The 16,409-nt window shown below is 39.6% G+C and overlaps 1 protein-coding gene across 7 annotated transcripts in view; it reads right to left on the bottom strand.

The window, feature by feature from the left end:
• Nucleotides 1–688: 688 nt before the first annotated feature.
• ARID1B (AT-rich interaction domain 1B) overlaps nt 689–16,409 on the bottom strand; it is a 336,006-nt gene continuing 320,285 nt past the window's right edge. For 4 of the 7 annotated variants that reach the window (XM_074580477.1, XM_074580478.1, XM_074580479.1 and 1 more), the window contains 7 exons: nt 15,394–15,566; nt 13,587–13,737; nt 12,460–12,576; nt 10,809–10,905; nt 6,759–7,548; nt 5,801–5,931; nt 689–3,785 (listed from right to left, as the gene is read on the bottom strand). In XM_074580477.1, the coding sequence (XP_074436578.1) occupies nt 2,073–3,785; nt 5,801–5,931; nt 6,759–7,548; nt 10,809–10,905; nt 12,460–12,576; nt 13,587–13,737; nt 15,394–15,566 (3,172 nt within the window). In that variant the 3' untranslated portion in view covers nt 689–2,072. The remainder of the gene's footprint in view (nt 3,786–5,800; nt 5,932–6,758; nt 7,549–10,808; nt 10,906–12,459; nt 12,577–13,586; nt 13,738–15,393; nt 15,567–16,409) is intronic. The other 3 variants (XM_074580482.1, XM_074580483.1, XM_074580484.1) reach the window with 1 other exon arrangement.

Below are 16,409 nucleotides of genomic sequence, written 5' to 3'. Positions count from 1 at the left end.
ACAAAGTCAATGATCCAAGATGAAATAGCAGAAATTAGTGCTTGAACAATATTCAGCAACAAGATATCACCAGGTGAGAGTGGATGTATCTGAAACCAGATAATTCCTGAAACTGAAATGGCCATCTCCCACCAATTACAACGATGGATGTGCTCTATTAAAGCCTGATCCACTTTAATGGGGGACTCCCAGGATGAGAGGCCATGTAAGTATGCAATGACACATACAGTATCCAGAAGTGGGTGGGTGTTTATTCTAAATACCCACATTACTGGGGTATTTGCACCTTTAACCAACAGAGAGAATTACAGGTAGTGTATACAGATCAATTTCTTCAAGTTGGTTATTGCTTTAACAAAATCTTTTGTCGCTTTTTCTAACATCCATCTTCAGTCCTCCAAACACAGCACGGAGACTGGATACCTGCATAGTCAGAACTATCATTTGCCAGCCACGTCTTCCCCTTTGAGGCTCTGTGGTTTTATAAATAATAATTAAAAACACTTCTCTGTGACGTGAGAAGGCTTTTCTAAAAGAAGAGCAAGTTGCTGCAATACAATAGTGTAATATTTTTGAAAGTCATAATAATAAAGTAGGGGAAAGAGAATAATCATTATTGCTCTTTCTTGTAATTAATTTGCTTTCCGATATCCCACACTGCAACTAGAACATTATTCAAGAACACCCATCACAGTGCTTAACAAGATTTAATGTACATTTATTCTTAACATGTGGAACATATAAAGATTTTATACTGAATAAATGAAATTCATTAAGCCAGAGGAAAAGGAGGAATTTACATCAAGTTTTTTTCTTTTTTAACTACATTATCTTGAAATACAAATGCAGATTCTTGTCACTGAAAAATCTTTGAAGTTGTGTTACTTCCTTTTTTTTTTTTCCTGTATATATTTTTTTGTCTGTAGACTGGTAACCATTTTCTTAAATCAATCCATACGTAACCATTTCCACACCTTGATTTATAAAGCAAATTGTGATCGGCTGCTCTCCCGAAATAGAGCATGACTTTATACATACAGAAACTTGTACATTACCCTCAGTTGTTGGTTTTCTGTGTTGGGTTTTTTCTTTTTTCTTTTTTTTTTTTTATTATTTTTTGGAGATATGGCCCAAATGAAAGAAAAAATAATTCTACTATCACTTTGTAGATACCACATCATGAAAAAGAAACTAAAAACTTTGTACTAAAAAAAAAAAAATGAGGGTATGTTTAATGTACAACTTCTATATACATCACGGCCCTTAGGCAATAAAAAAATATTTTAAAAAATGATTAAAGGAATTGTGAAGAACTGTCATTGTGGAAGGTCAAAAAAAAAAAGATGTAGACAAGACAGTTCTGGTGAGGAAGCAATTGATGTTTATCATCAGGTTTTGTTTAAAAATCTTTTAACTTGACTTTTTTGTTTTGTCTTGCTCCTAGCCTAATGTAACCATTTCTCCTGAGGAGAAACCAGTATCATTTTGTATTTTGACTACTGACTGACACCCTCCTTGATCCCCTACACCTACATCACTAGAATCTTCTATTGCACAGAGCTTTGGGTGATGGTATACAAGTTTTTTTTTTTTATTTTTTCCTTATTTGAAAAAATAAAACACACAGGAACTTGGTATGTTGGTTATTTTTCACCTTTTTGTTTCAAAGTGGTGAGATTTTTTTCCATCATACAATGGTTTGCCATAACATTTTTTTAAAAAGTCACTAGTTCGCTTCCCAAAAAATATGCAATACAAACATGGAAAAGAACATTGAAAAGGATAATCTATGGAAAAAAAAAGTGTGACCTTTGAATGTACTAGACAGCAACTTTGGTTAAAAAAAATAAAATAAAAAGATGTACTTATACACATAGACAGCAAATATTAATTTCATAACTGTTCAAATTAATAATTTCTTTAATTCCCAATTGGTAAATAGTGAATGGGGCAGAGGAGCAAAGATTCTTTTTTTTTTCCTTCTTCCTACGTTGGATAAACAAGAACAGAAAACAGCCAGTTATATGTGACCCTCTAATCTCCACTCACACATGCTTGGCTTCTCACTTATGTCATAACTGCCCAATCTGAAAAAGTACATCACAGATGACAGATGCAACCAGAGAGTTCAGGACAGCAGATATTGAGATATCCAGCAAACGACCCTCGTGCAAAAGGAACTCTGAGCGGTTCTCGTCCACTCTAGCCATGGCCAGCAAGGCCTTGGCTGCCCTGCACATCATGTCTACGCTAGGTGGCTCCAGAGGTGGAGGCTGCATGTGCATGAGGTTATGCTGGCTCTGCTGGTACTGGGCCATAGTGACCCCATCTTCCAGGAAGCTTATCAAGTTTCCGATGCTTCCCTTCTGCACAGCTATTGCCCTTGCTGCTAATGTGTCCCCCTGGGCAAGGTTCGATAAGAGCGCCATGGACATTTCTCGGCAGACCGGGTTTTTGCGGTCCCCAACGTACCTAACTAAAGTAGCGTAGAGTTTCTCCTGACGACTGAATGGGGGGGTGGCCAAGATAAGGTCCACATTATTGTCCTGGATACTGAGCTTACACAGGGTCTCCAGCACAAGTCTCTGAGGCGAAAGAACCGAGTTGGGCCCCACGGTTGGAAAAGGATCCTGTGCCTCCGCAGACGGGCACACCATCCAGTGCAGCAAGCCATCCAAAATTGGCAAACAGATGCTTTCTGTGTAAGCAGACAAGTCTAGCTGCCCAGAAATGTTGGCTAATGTGACCAATGTATTATCCCTCAAGACCTCGAGGCAGTCCCACCACCACTCATCCTTGCTGCAGGCCACCCCTTTGTCCTCCTCTTCCTCTTTCTCGTAAGTCTGCGGTGCTCGCTTTCTTTCTGGATGTTCATGGTGAAGAAGGATCAACTTTCCCAGGATCAGCACCAAGCCTGGATGTTTGGACATTTCGGTGTCATTGCCAGGCACAAAAGACAAGCTACGGACGATATTTGACACACAGATGCAGCGTTTGGCCAAGGAGTCTTGCCAGTGAGTTATGGTGCATAGAGGAGTCTCATCTCGGCTCCTTGGCTCATCCTCTAGCAGTTTAATATTCCGGTGGCTTTTGGCTTGATGGATCCCAAAGGGAAATTTACTGCTCTCTGTTTGGGAACCAGAGTTTGAGTCTTCAGGCAATGCTCCTGGCCGAGCTGAGAGGACATCATCAATGGTTGCTGTTATACTTTTTTCTTGTTGTTCCTCAGATTCACCTTTCCCCTCGAGGTCCTTCTTTTTGCTTGGAGAGTTCAAGGGAGGAGGGGCTTTCCTGCGTGGAGGAATCTCCATCTTGCTTTCAAAGTGAGTCTGGATATGCTCAGTTGTGTCACCACCACCAAGCTGCCAGTGGAGAAGTCCACTATCAAATTCCTGAACACGTCCAAGTTTGTCAGATCGGTCAACAACAAATAGATTATTTTTCTTTACAATCTTTATTGGCAGCTTGTCAAATTTACTGGCTTGTTTTGGCCTCTCACTTGGATCAGCAATGGCACCAGGAGTGGAAAAAACAATGCTCTTTTCTTCCCCTTCTACCTTTTCATCCTCCCCGTCCTCCTCATCTTCATCAAAATAGTCAATACATTCGTCGTTCTCCTCTTTTCCAGTATCCTCTGCCAAGGACTGGCTATCATCTTTCTTGGCTGCTTTGTGATCAAGTGCTTTGTGGCCTGGATCTCCCACTTCATATTCCATAAGGATTCCAAAAATGTCAATCAGGCATTTTCTAAAATATTCTACTAAAAGCTCAAGAAATCCAGACAACTGAGGGGAGAAGAAAGAACATAAAAATCAGATAAATATTTTTGTCAGCACAGAATTTTATTAGGAACACTGATGCATACATCTGTGAATATTTCCCTCCTCCTGCTGTCGACTTGTGGCTAGGTCCTGCATGGCAGAAGTTAATCAAAGGAAATTCTTCTAGTATCTGTCCAAACAGTATATAATGTCAAACTATCATGGCTCCATTTGCTTAAACTGTAACAGCTATGAGAAGTACAGAACTTTATTCATATGTCCCCTTTAGGCCACAGTGGACATCTAGCCTAGCTGTTCTGTCCCCTTGGAAGTGTCTAGTATTCTTCATTTTCTGTATAGAGCACTAAGTTTCTAACTCTCTTAGTGTTTCTGATTTGTACTTTTATTAGATGCCTAAAGTTTACAATTCTTCCTCTCCTTCTCTGTCTCTCAGTCTCTAAAGCCAACTGTCCTGTAGGAATCTGTAGTTCAAGGTCTAGGTACTGACAGCCTAGATTAATATCCCATCTCTGTTGGAATAGTTCCATTTTTGCCTGGCAATATTTAAAAATTGTTATTGGAGCCTGGTGCTGTGAGTCACCCTTCAGAAAGAGTTTTCATTTAGGTTTAATCCTCTTAATTAACTTGTAATCACTTTCTTATGGAACGGCAGTAGTTGGACTTGGTATTAATTTACCCTCAGTGGCTTTATTATTAAAAAATTTTTGTTGTTATGATGTATTCCGCCTGATTGTCTAGCTTTTAATGTTTTCTTTTAATCGTGGGCTAACAGGTTTTCAGCAAAATGTATGCTTTTGTGCATTCTGTATTCTCTTATGATTGCCAAACCCTCGAAGAATTAAGAACAAATTGATGCTTACGAACTGCAGGAATTACCAGTCATCACACAGAGTCCTGACTGCCATTGGAAATAGAGTCCAAGGCAAAAGTAACAAAAAAATAGATATTTAAAATATGTTCTGTGCAACTTGCACAGGGTGCATTAATGCAATTTCTAATAGAATTCAGAGGAGATTCACCTCACTTAACTTCAAACACCCGCAACAGTTACACACCTAACCTAATTGTCTAGATTCCTTTTATAATCAATGGTCTTTTACAGGCCATTTCTAGGGTATGATTCATCTGACCTATTTTAGATCTCTGCTTCAGGATGAGATGAATCATGCTATAGATATCCCTAGTTCTAAAGATAGGTGGGATGAAATGTACCATTTGTGTCTGTATTTAAAAAAAAAGGTCATTATATTTAAAATATTATGAGTTACACTATTAGTAACCAAGGAATGAACAGAGCAGAGAAACTGAATATTTAATTTGTACAAATTTTAGATGATGTGCGTTATCAGCATGCCATCTATTACTACCACCTAATAGACCAATGGTTAGAGCAGGGCTGAAAAATATTGGGAGGCAGTGAGGCAAAAGCACACACTGTTAAATCCGGTGTTACTTGCATCCTGTGGACAGATAGTGGATTTTAGCCTTTAAATTGTCGATCTGATATTCCTGTGCAAACTTAATTTACTGGAAGAAGAAACCAAACAGAAAATAAGCAGTTAAAAAAAATCCCACAGCCTAGTATGGAACTACTGAGTAAGGCAAGGACAAGTAGTCACCAAAAGATAGCTCCAAATCAATTTAGTATTTTTTTGCAAAGCTTTTTATGGAAACACAAATTAAGCAAGATTACTCTCATATTGCTGTTTTCTGGGATTGTCCTTGTACTACCATGAGTGTGAATTTACACATTAGTCTTCTGTCAGTGCTAAAATTCTTATAATCATACATGCTCCTTTCTACAAGAGATACCCTTCTTTCAGGCTTATTATTTCCCTTATTCGATCTAAAGTGATCTCTTTTTGCTCACTGTTACCAATCATAAAAAAGGGAAGTTTTGCAATATTAAAATTTATGTTAATTATAACCAATTTTAAAGGACTTCAGCATTTTTGTAGGTATCTTATTTCAATTTTCTTTCCTTGAAAAGTTGGGAAGTATATTGCTTTCCCACCTACCTGAGAGAGGTTGAAAGTAGCAACAGTGCTGTCATCATACAGAAGAATATTAATAGTGTCTAACGCCCAGGTACTTTCAGCCAAAAGACCAGATTTAAGAGACATCATCACTCTCCAGGCCTCAGGAGTTACTAGAGAAAGAAAGGAGAAGTAAAACAGCATTAGTGCATCCTTGGAGACTATTAATGAGTTCTGCAAGATTAAACTGCAACATTCTGAGGATGCAGAATTTAAATGGAAGAATTTACTGAAACACTGGTTAAGACCCCACTTTCCCCACTTAGTACTGGTCAGTTTTTCTGTAACTGCAGCTCAGCCTTAATACTGGATTAAATCTTAATGGGGCCATTCTTCCTGACTTTGCTGAAGCCAAAATAATCGTACAAACTTAGAGAAGTTGACTAAACCAAATAATGGGTAAATAAAGGTAGAATATTCTGTCAGGAGTGTGGGAACTTGAAGTATGAGAACCTGAATGTATGAAATGTAACAGGAATTCAAGATAAGATACTTGGGAAAGAACAGGGGGAGAAACAAAACATGACAAATCACATGGAAAGAATAAATGGGCCATTCGAGGAAGGCAGAGACTATAACTACACAGCAGAACAGCATGAGCTTCCATGGAACAAGAACACAGAAAGCTTTGCTTTGTTGTATTGGTCATTTAACAGACACATATCATTTGGAAACCTGAGGCAAGCTTCATTTTTAATGCATTTCTGGAGATTTCAGGTCTCCATATAAAATATTGCTTTCATTTCATGTCAGATTTTCTGGGATAAGTTTTACCCGTCGTCCTCACTGATGCATACGTTACGACATTTTTATTGAAGACAATCACATTATAGTTACCAAAGCTAACTATTTTTTTCAAAATACTCTTAAAATGTAAAAGAAAATCAAAGTCCCTTTCTCCCAAGCTATTTTGGTATTTGGCTTTTGTTTTGATGCTTACCAATATCTTTTGAGGTAATCTTTCGTCTTGGTTTTAAGACTGGTTGGGATGCTTCTACAGAGCCTGGGGGGAAGGTGATTTCTCGCCTAATCGGTGGTGGCTGGGGTGGAGGTCCTGTGACCTGTGACACTGGAACTGTGGGTATAACCTTTTGCATCTTCATGGAGGGCAGGAAAGGAGACTTGCTTGGAGACATACGGTTTTCCAAAGAGCGCTGGAAGGATGCTGGACTTGGAGCTCTAGAGATGTGGTTTGGCATAGAGGGTGGCGTCTGGTAGGATGACTGAGGAGGTCTAGTGATAGGCTGCATGGAGGCTGAGGATGACATATAAGAAGGCTGACGTTGGTTGACATGAGAAGGCCACTGACTCTCGTGGTTTATCCTCTGGTCAGGCACCATCATATCATCAGTGCGATTCATCCCTGGATACGGTGGGGCCTGTGCAGGGCCTCCTGGACCTTGCCTGTTCTGGTAAGGATAAGGCATATCATTTCGTGTTGGCCACATGTTCTGCTGAGGACCTTCGCTGGAAGATGATGACTGCATGGGGCCACCAATCATCTGGGGAGGTATTCCATGCTGCTGCATTTGTCCTGGGCCCTGCATCCTCTCCCTGTTATACGGATACGGATACTGTCCCTGCATAGGCCTCCTGTCAGGCCCCGTGTAAGCGTTGCTGTACTGGTTATACATTTCCTGTTGCTGGTTGCCATACTGCATGTTATACATATCTCCTTCGTGGCGTTTGGCTGGAGGCCCATACATGCCATCCATGTGTCGCTTATAATTCTGAAAGAAACATTTTGGAAAGAAGATGCGTCACTTTTACTCCATACACAATATAACTATATTGGCTGAAAGCTCATTTAAAAAGCTGAAGGCACTTAGCTCTAGAGGGATCGCGCTGATTCCAGAGTCAGGCATGCAGTGCTATCGTTAGGCTCGATCCAGTGCTTTCTTTTTAAACCTCTGTTTTGCTGCGCTTATAACTTAATACTAAGAGGAAACTTGTCCTTGGGCTAAATTTTCTTATGCTTGCTCTCATTTTCTCCCTTTCCCTTTCCTTTCCTATCTGTCAGATTAAATTCCGCTGGTCATTTCAGACATGCATGAAAAAGCAACAGTCCTCACCAACTAAAATATTTTCACTTCTTTCTCATGCTTAGTCTACTAAGAAGAAAAATCTTCAAAAAAATTCAAAACCACTCAGTGAATGTTTTCAAGAGACAAGCAATGAATAATCTCTTAAAATAACAAGATATGCTGCAAGCATGTGTGCCTGAATCACTGGATTTTACAGCAGGGCATAGGCTACGCACAGTAAACTTATTATTAGGAGAAAACATACTGCTGCATTTGCTACTCTGTGCAATTCCCAGGAATGCGGTCCTGTTTGGGCAACCATCCCTCTTCCCAAATCATCTAATCACATTTAATTTACTGTGAGATTATTACAGCAAATGGTCACATCCAAATGTTCTGTGCTAGCTTATGCAGGTTCTTACCCTGCTGATCAGTAATGAATTAAACAATGTAACTAACAGCTGCCACCTACGGTTTATTCCCTCTTTGTTTCTCACCCTCTCAACTGGGAATGTTGTGTGAAGTAACCTGTTTTACCTTGGGGGGAGCGGAGTTGTTTTGAAATCATACGAGCTTGTACGTATTTATGTTTAAGACGGCAGAACAAAAAAAGACATGTTGCAGTTTGAGGGGAAGGTGGTAAGGTTTGCAGTGGTCCTTAGTTCCTGTGGGAGTTTGTTCCACAGTTCAAACCACACTGAGCGCTCTGAAGCAAAAAATCTGAATTAAATGGGTGATTTTTGAATATATGATCTATGGCAAACTCAAAGTTACAGCTCCCCTGGAAACTGTAGCTCAGTCACATTGCACAATGTATACTAATGTACTAGAGTTAGGATCAAATAAAATTCTGTATGTATTCAATATGGGTCAGTTAAAACAGCTGTGGGATTCATAAACTCATCTTCCAACTTTGGTGCACATAAAACCACAACTGCTGTATTGCATGAAAGTATTTTGCCTTTAACTTGCTATAGAGCTGTCTGGTTATCTGAGAAATACCTATTTTCAGCCTTACGTAAACTACTTGCTGTAGTAAATTCCACCCTTGGGGCCAATTTATACATCAAGAACAGACTTGGCAGTTGCCACACCTAAAAAGGTGGTGTTTGTTTTGCCACAGTGACTTAGAGTGCTTTAAAGGAGACACTTGGGAATTAAGCATGTGCCTTTTTAAAAGCAGTTCAGTGTTCTTGTATATGTAGTGGCAACATGCCTAACGATACCTAATGCTGAGGACAGTGATGCACCTGAACTCCCCCTCCTGTGTAAAGTTCATCAGGAGACTGAGGCTGCACAACGTGTGTCTCTTTCCACCAGGGACGTGGAAATCTGGGACCCCACAGAAGATAAAGACACCAACACAGGTCACCTGCTGCATAATAGCTCTTGGGGTACAAGCATTCGTACAGGAATTGAAAAACCTGGCTCAAAGTGCTTCATTAGCCCCAGGAATTCATGCTTCAAGCACCTACTTCCCAGGTCATTCCCTAGCCTTCAGGTTTAAGATGAAGCTTCAAAAGGGCCATTTTTCGCATTCTTCCTGTACCCCTATAGAGTGAGATTTAGGAAACTGAAAATAAGCAAGTGGCAACCTAATTTCTAGCTAAATGAAGAAGTGGAATCCTCTGGGAGTTGGAGGGAGAGGCCGAGGCCAGCCAGGATCCTTGCCCTTCATTCTTCACTGCTTTTTTGCATTAATGCATTTTGCATTCAAGAGTCATTGTACAAAGCATATAAACAGTACTAAGGACAGGGCCAAATGTATTTTTACAAATTCTAGCTGTCTCCTTGCTTAAATGAACATGTAGTTAATGTAATTCCTGCATACATTAGCATGGAATATCACAAACTGTTCTGTTATATATCTTTGCAATTTCCCCACTAAAACGCGTAGACTACTAGCATATGCTCATCATAAAGAACAACAAAACAGTTTTTTGATTATGTTACTTTAGAGATGTTACGAACCAAAGAGATAAGCGAGAAATTCTGAAATTGTAATTTATACACATTGTCAGTACAGTGCAACCTAAGATTTGCTCTTTTGGGTTCCCGCCCAAATTTCGTAGTGATACTTGATCCCAAACTGAAAAGAACCATGTGAATTGGCTGAAAACTAGCTTACATTTTAATTTTTGTAGTATAAGGAAATGCTTTCTATTTTGGAAGCTAACTTCAATTATTGTATGACTAGAAATTAATTAATAACACGCAGGATGAAACTCTGATCCTGCTGGAAGTCAGTGGAGTTTTGCTATTGATTTACAAGATGGGATTTTTCCCACAAGTTATTAATGATACACCTAACAAAAAATCTTATTAATTAATATAATTTCTATTTTCAAAGTTATTACACAGTTAGGGAGACTGGAATGCACAAAAGTTTGAACTATTTTGAACACTTAATAATGTTCTCTCTCATGTATTTGTACCATATTATTACTAGAGATAACATGTGGGGCATATGCCATCGGATCTATATTAAAGATAGGTACCTCATATGACCCACCACAGCATTCTAAGTAACTGAGAGTGCTGCACATTTTACTGTCTTCCAGTTTTCTGTTGGGTTCACTTGGCTGCATGACATTAAGTGAAGACCCTTCAACCTGCCAGTCAAACAGCTTTCCTATTTGTTTCTGGAACTGAGGCAGCATCACTTTACTAGCCTATGAATGATACTTTCCCAGTCTGCTGGTTATTAACTTGGGACAATCACTTGATACATGTCCAAAGCCACAAAACATCTGTTAAAATTTACACTCTTCCAGTGTAACGAACACATTTTCCTATAGCTGCACATACACTGCTTATCCATATGGGCTGTGATTTTGACCAGAACTGCAGTGCTCCTCTGTGCCAAAAGACAAACATTGTATAAACAAATTTTTGAATGTATACAGAACTTTGGGGTGACATTATTAAACAAATGTTATGAATATAGCTGTTTTCCCCTCTCCTACCTGCTGCTGTGGATACATTCCAGGTTGATGTCCTCCATATGGTGGCTGTCCTGAGGGAGGTCCTTGTCCTGGATACTGCTGCCCATATGGTTCATGCCTAAAACGAAGCATTCAAATCAACGCTTAGAGCTGCTGGAATTTCCAAGCCACTAGGAAAAGCAAAGTACCCTGATGATCCTGCGCCTTGAAGGTATTTGCCATTTGGAAACAAGGTGAAGGTGCGGTGTGGTATGGTCCTGAGTCTGATGTAGTAAGCTCTGCTGAAGCTGGTAGTGGAAGGAAGGAGATAAAGCAGATAGAAGAAAAGAGGAGCAGTGAAGATGCAACAGAAGGATTTAGAGGTAGCAGTCAGGAATGGGAACAAGGTATCGTCAGCAAAGAGGTACGAAAGGCAGCTGCAGCCACTGGAAACACATCTTAGGTGGAAAAGTATCTGATATACAGCTCAAAGGTTGCAAGTCAAAATTCTTGTGTTTTAACAAGTCAGTCTCCAAGCAGGCTACTTTCTGGATTATTTAAGAATATAATCAATAGTTAACTGCCAATTTAAAGTGAAATCATTATTTTAGTCTGATGGTAGTGACAGAAAGTGAGTATAAATTTCATTACAATATGTAACATTTAAATGCATCATTACTGAATAAAACCAGTACTCATATTTTTGCTAATGCTCATGTAATTTTTAATTAAAGCTACATAATGAAGCATACACATAAGAAGAGGCAGAGTTGCGTTGTATTGCACTTGGAAACTTACCTGCGGCCTTTAAGACCTCTGAGGAGCACTACAGTGCAACTGTAGTATTTTTAGCACATCTGAATGAAATTTAGGTTGCTGAAATGACGTACTTACTTGGAAGGTATTAAGACTGATAAATAACACTGTATTGCAGACCAATATGTCAGTAATTCCTCTCTGTATGCTACCAGTGAGAATACATCTACAATTTGAGTATAATTATGGAAGCAATGTATCAAGGAGAGTCAGAGAAACAGAGGACTGGGGAACCTGAGATGTTAAAAGAACTAATGGGACCTAATTTTTCCAAAAGCACAGAAAACTCTCACATTTTTTGAGAGTTGACCGGCGTGAAAGCAATAGTTGTTCAGTATCTCCTAAAATTATGACGTGGATGGAGAGAAATTACCTAATGCCAGTTAACAGAACAACAGAACTGATGGGAATTGTCTACAGTTGTCCAAGATGGTACATGCAACAAGATGAAACTGAGCAAAGGTACGTGTATTTTATACATAAGGGAACACTACATGTTCAATCTGTTAGCCACAGGATAACTACAAGACAGGTGAAGTTGTGGAAGCTTCAGAATTGGTGTCATTTAATGCTACTCTGGAGAAGCTGGAGCTATAAAATATGTTCTAGTTCAGCGTTGGTAGGGAGATACACACGAGGTAGTATGTACACTCCTTTTCTAACATCTCTGATTCTGTGTCTACACAAAGTCAACCTATTCACCCAAGCATCTGCCCCCACCAAGAAACTGAACCAATGGTAAAAGCCTAAATAAGAACAGACAAAACAGAAATAACACACCAAGAGGCCACATATTCCGTCTGTGTGCTCTCACAGGGGCTGCTAGCACTTGTTAGCTGTTATTGCAGATATTACAAACAGAGAAATCAGTGTTCACCTTTGCTGGCCAGGGTAACGATTAGGAGAGTACATGCTTGGGTCACTGTTTGAAGGCACCATGTTGCTTTGACCAGGTGGTCCCATACTGCCTTCAGGACCCAGCCCATGATCCGACCTAAAAAATGACAAAGGAAACCTCATTCTGTAAAAAGCACTTATTCTCCAAAATTGCCAACAAAATAAAACAAAACACAGCCCTTAAAGAAAACATTCTCTTGACTTATCACCTGCTACTGAAACCCTTACTCTCACTGTCTCCCCAGCAATGTGACCTGTCGAACAACGTGATTACACTTGTGTTACTCTACACATCTACTACTTCAAACTACTGACTAAAAACTGCTCTGCCGTTACACTTAAAAGACGCGCCACTGCACCACTTTGGCTACCATCAGGAAACAAAAAGTAAAGCTAAAGTACACAGCCCAATGACAGTAAAGGTAGGAATACAGCCAGAGCTACAAAAACCCCGTAATACTTAATATAATCCAAACATTCCCAAACCATTCCGCTTGCTATACCAATGCTTAGACATCGGTGATTTTACCGATTTTTTTTTTCCCTCTAAAGCCTTTCCTGGGATAAATAAAAGAGGATCAAATTTATGTTGTGTACTTCACTGAAAGACAAACTTATGAGGGTACTGATGGACGCACTGCAAGACTGATGCCCCTACAGGTCAGACAACAGACTCCAGACTCTCCAAAGGCACTTCTCCAACAGACCACAAACCAGACATATTTAGGCTGTGCATTTTGTTTTTCATATCAAGCCCACCAACAACTGTTTAGGTGAAAACATGGCCAGAAAACTAACCAAAGTGCTACTTTATGCCATCACAGCCCAGCCCAGCCCAGCCGCCAGTGGAAGGCAGCTGTCAAACACAGCCATGCTCTAATCTGCTGCGGCTTGAGTGACTTCTAAGGTGTGACAATTCCTCCTTACTAATTTCAATGAATAGCTAGACTCAGTCATTACCAGTGGTTTGACTCTCAGTGATTTGGTAAGATGCTGTAGGAAATGTAGGCTGCTACATTCTCTGCAAGGTACAATGGGAAAATGAGAAGGGGAGAGAGAGGATCATTTTCACTAATGGGCTTTGCTTTTTCCTGAAGATTGACTCACCTCCTGTCATAGCCGCTTCCATAAGAGAACTGCTGTCGCTGGCTCATGCTCATGTTGGACATTGCTCCAGATGGACTCTGGTTATACATATCTTGTATTCCACTGTTAGGCATTTGTCCAGGGGTCATGAAAGGCTCATTGCTTCCAGGCACTGCAACAGTAAGGGAAATTAAATATATTATGCTGGGCGTTTGAAGATACCTTTCTATTAAATGATGTATTTTAAAATAATGTTCAGATCTCTAACATTGCCAGGGAGAATTAGCTGGTGTCTGACAAGCTCTCCGGGGTCTGATGAAAACACATGAAGCAGCACCACTACCAAGATGATGGTCATAATATTAAGGAGCTGCAAGTGAGGAAAGTAATCTCATCCCATGGAACTGAGCTCATCAGGCACCTGACAGCTTCGTAGCTGAAGATGAACCCGCTCGTGTTCTTATCACCCCAAACAATGCTAAATATGAATGCAAATACAAACCTTACAAAACAGATGAAAGCTAATCTCCTCGTTTGGACTACAAAGCTGTCAGAATCAGGCTCTTTTTTTCCCCATAAAGCCCTCATACACACATGCATACCATAATTTAGTTATGGAAAGGATACTGTATCCTAATGTAGCTTCTTGAGCAGGATGGGCATATTCTACGGGTCCAAGAAAAGGCATGTTGACCACTATTATCAGATATAAATCCCAAAGCAAATAGAGGAAGAGACTCTATCCTTTAGTCCCTCATAGTAGATACTGAACAGAGACATTTCTGTTTCAACAGGATAAATATGAAATGCATGACAAAGTGCAATAAACCCACTTAATCTCACATGGATGTAAAACCTCACATGAATCTAAGGCAGAGAGGGTTTTCTCTTCCTCCACCTGTGTTATGCTAGTGTCTACAGTCCAGGCAAAAGGATTTAAAGGGAAGGTGAAAAAAAAAAAAAAGTCACATCAGATTAACTCTCTCTTTTAAAGCATCTCCTCATTTCATCATTTATCTTTCTTCCCCTGATTTCTGCACCTCTTCTTCCCATTCCTCCTTTTTGCTCCCTTTCAGTTTCTGCTTTCTTAATTTCATCTGCTCCATCTGCTCTTCTCTTTGCTGCCATTGTGAGCCCTGCTTGTGTTCTTTCCTCCCACTTTCCTATATATGAGGCATGCAAGACTGATTAATTTTAAGCACATTTTACAATATCCACAGAACCATCTGTAGGTTAAGTGCCCAAAAGGACAAGAGTCAGGTTTGACACTAATTTTAATTTTTGCTTTCTAAAAATAAACAAACTTTGAGTGTGTTTATAACCTTTTGTCAGGGGCTGTCCAAGTGAGAAAAAAATTAGCTTTTCTATTCTGAAAAATATGTAAACTGAGACAGAGAGCATTAGGAGAGTTGCTCAGTTCCACACAATGAATTCCCAGTTCAGCCTCACTACAACCAGGCGTGTTGCTTCAGCACTTCACATCCTAACACTGAAGTACAGCGTTTGATTTGCAGAGTAGCTAACGACCTCCAAGAAACATACGGCATCGCACAAAATCTAACCCTATGAATTTATGCCATTTCCTGAAAAGTACTCCTACAAGCATTTTTAGGATTCTGTTAAGTCTAATATAATAGTGTGACTCTAAGAGGGGAAAATATGACCAGAGCAGAATGATCCACAATTCCACGGCACCTCTGTTTTTGCTACAAGGATACCATTTTACCAATGGCAAAATCAGCGAAGTAAAAAAGCTCATTCTAAAGACTAGAACATCTTTATTACATAGAAGTAGGGAAGAACACTTAAGCTCCCACAAAGAAAATACCTTTTCTCATTCCACCGAAAGGATCTTTATTCGGCTCATATGGCATCCTTCCCATCATATCTGGCATGTTTATTCCCTGCTGGTATGGTGCATTTGGCGTCATGGAGTTTCGCTTCGGGAATGCTGAATCACTTACATCAGAAAAGGGATCATGCACACTAACTGCGCTGTTTCTAGCAGATGAGAAAAAGGAGGCATTAACATTGTCATGTATTCCTAAGAATTGTGAAAACAGACCAGACTGTAACACACCTAGCCCATGATGCTGTGGCAGTGATCTGTGCAGGATACATCTGACGAAGATGAAAAAAACTTTCACAATGGACAATCATTTAAAAAACCTACCTTTTTTTTTTCCCCAAAGCTTATCTGGCTACTTACCTTAAAGGTCAGAGGTTTTAATCTAATTTCAGCTGTGTGTGTTCCTATTACTCACATAAAAGTCTAAACCTTTCTGAAATTTCACTAAGCCGTTTGCCTCACTACCCCAAGGCAGTGAGCTCCAGAGGTTAATTATATGCTGTGTCAAAACAGTATTACTTTTTATCAGTTTCATATTTATTACCTTTCAAATTTACCAAGCACACCATTGCTCTCCTACTATAGGAAAGACTAAACAGCAACACTTGATTTACCTCCCAAATACCATTTACTGTTATGGAGAGGCACTAATCTTTATGGCTGCAGCCAGCTTTATTCTAAAGCCCTTAAAAATTTGGATTGGAAAATGGAGTTTCCCTGATAACTATCAGATTTATTTTTAAGGCAAAAGAAAACTTTTTAAGGAGTGAAAGAAAACTGAATTAAAGATGATTAAAAAAGGTTCTTGTTATCCTTTCTGCAGCATTATGTGTAGAGAAAAAAAGAACCTAAGTATGTTAAGTTCGGAGTGATTCTGTACATAGTTCAGAGCTCAGCTACGTTCCTGCTGAAGTCAACAAGAACTTTTTTTTGCTGGACTTCAGTGGGCTAAGGATCCTTAATGAATGGTGAGAAGGCTTCACTTCAGATTAAGC

This window comes from Larus michahellis, chromosome 3, assembly GCF_964199755.1.
Source record: "Larus michahellis chromosome 3, bLarMic1.1, whole genome shotgun sequence".
Taxonomy (NCBI): domain Eukaryota; kingdom Metazoa; phylum Chordata; class Aves; order Charadriiformes; family Laridae; genus Larus; species Larus michahellis.
Note: the sequence above shows the minus strand (reverse complement) of the source record. Positions and strands in the feature narration are given on the sequence as shown.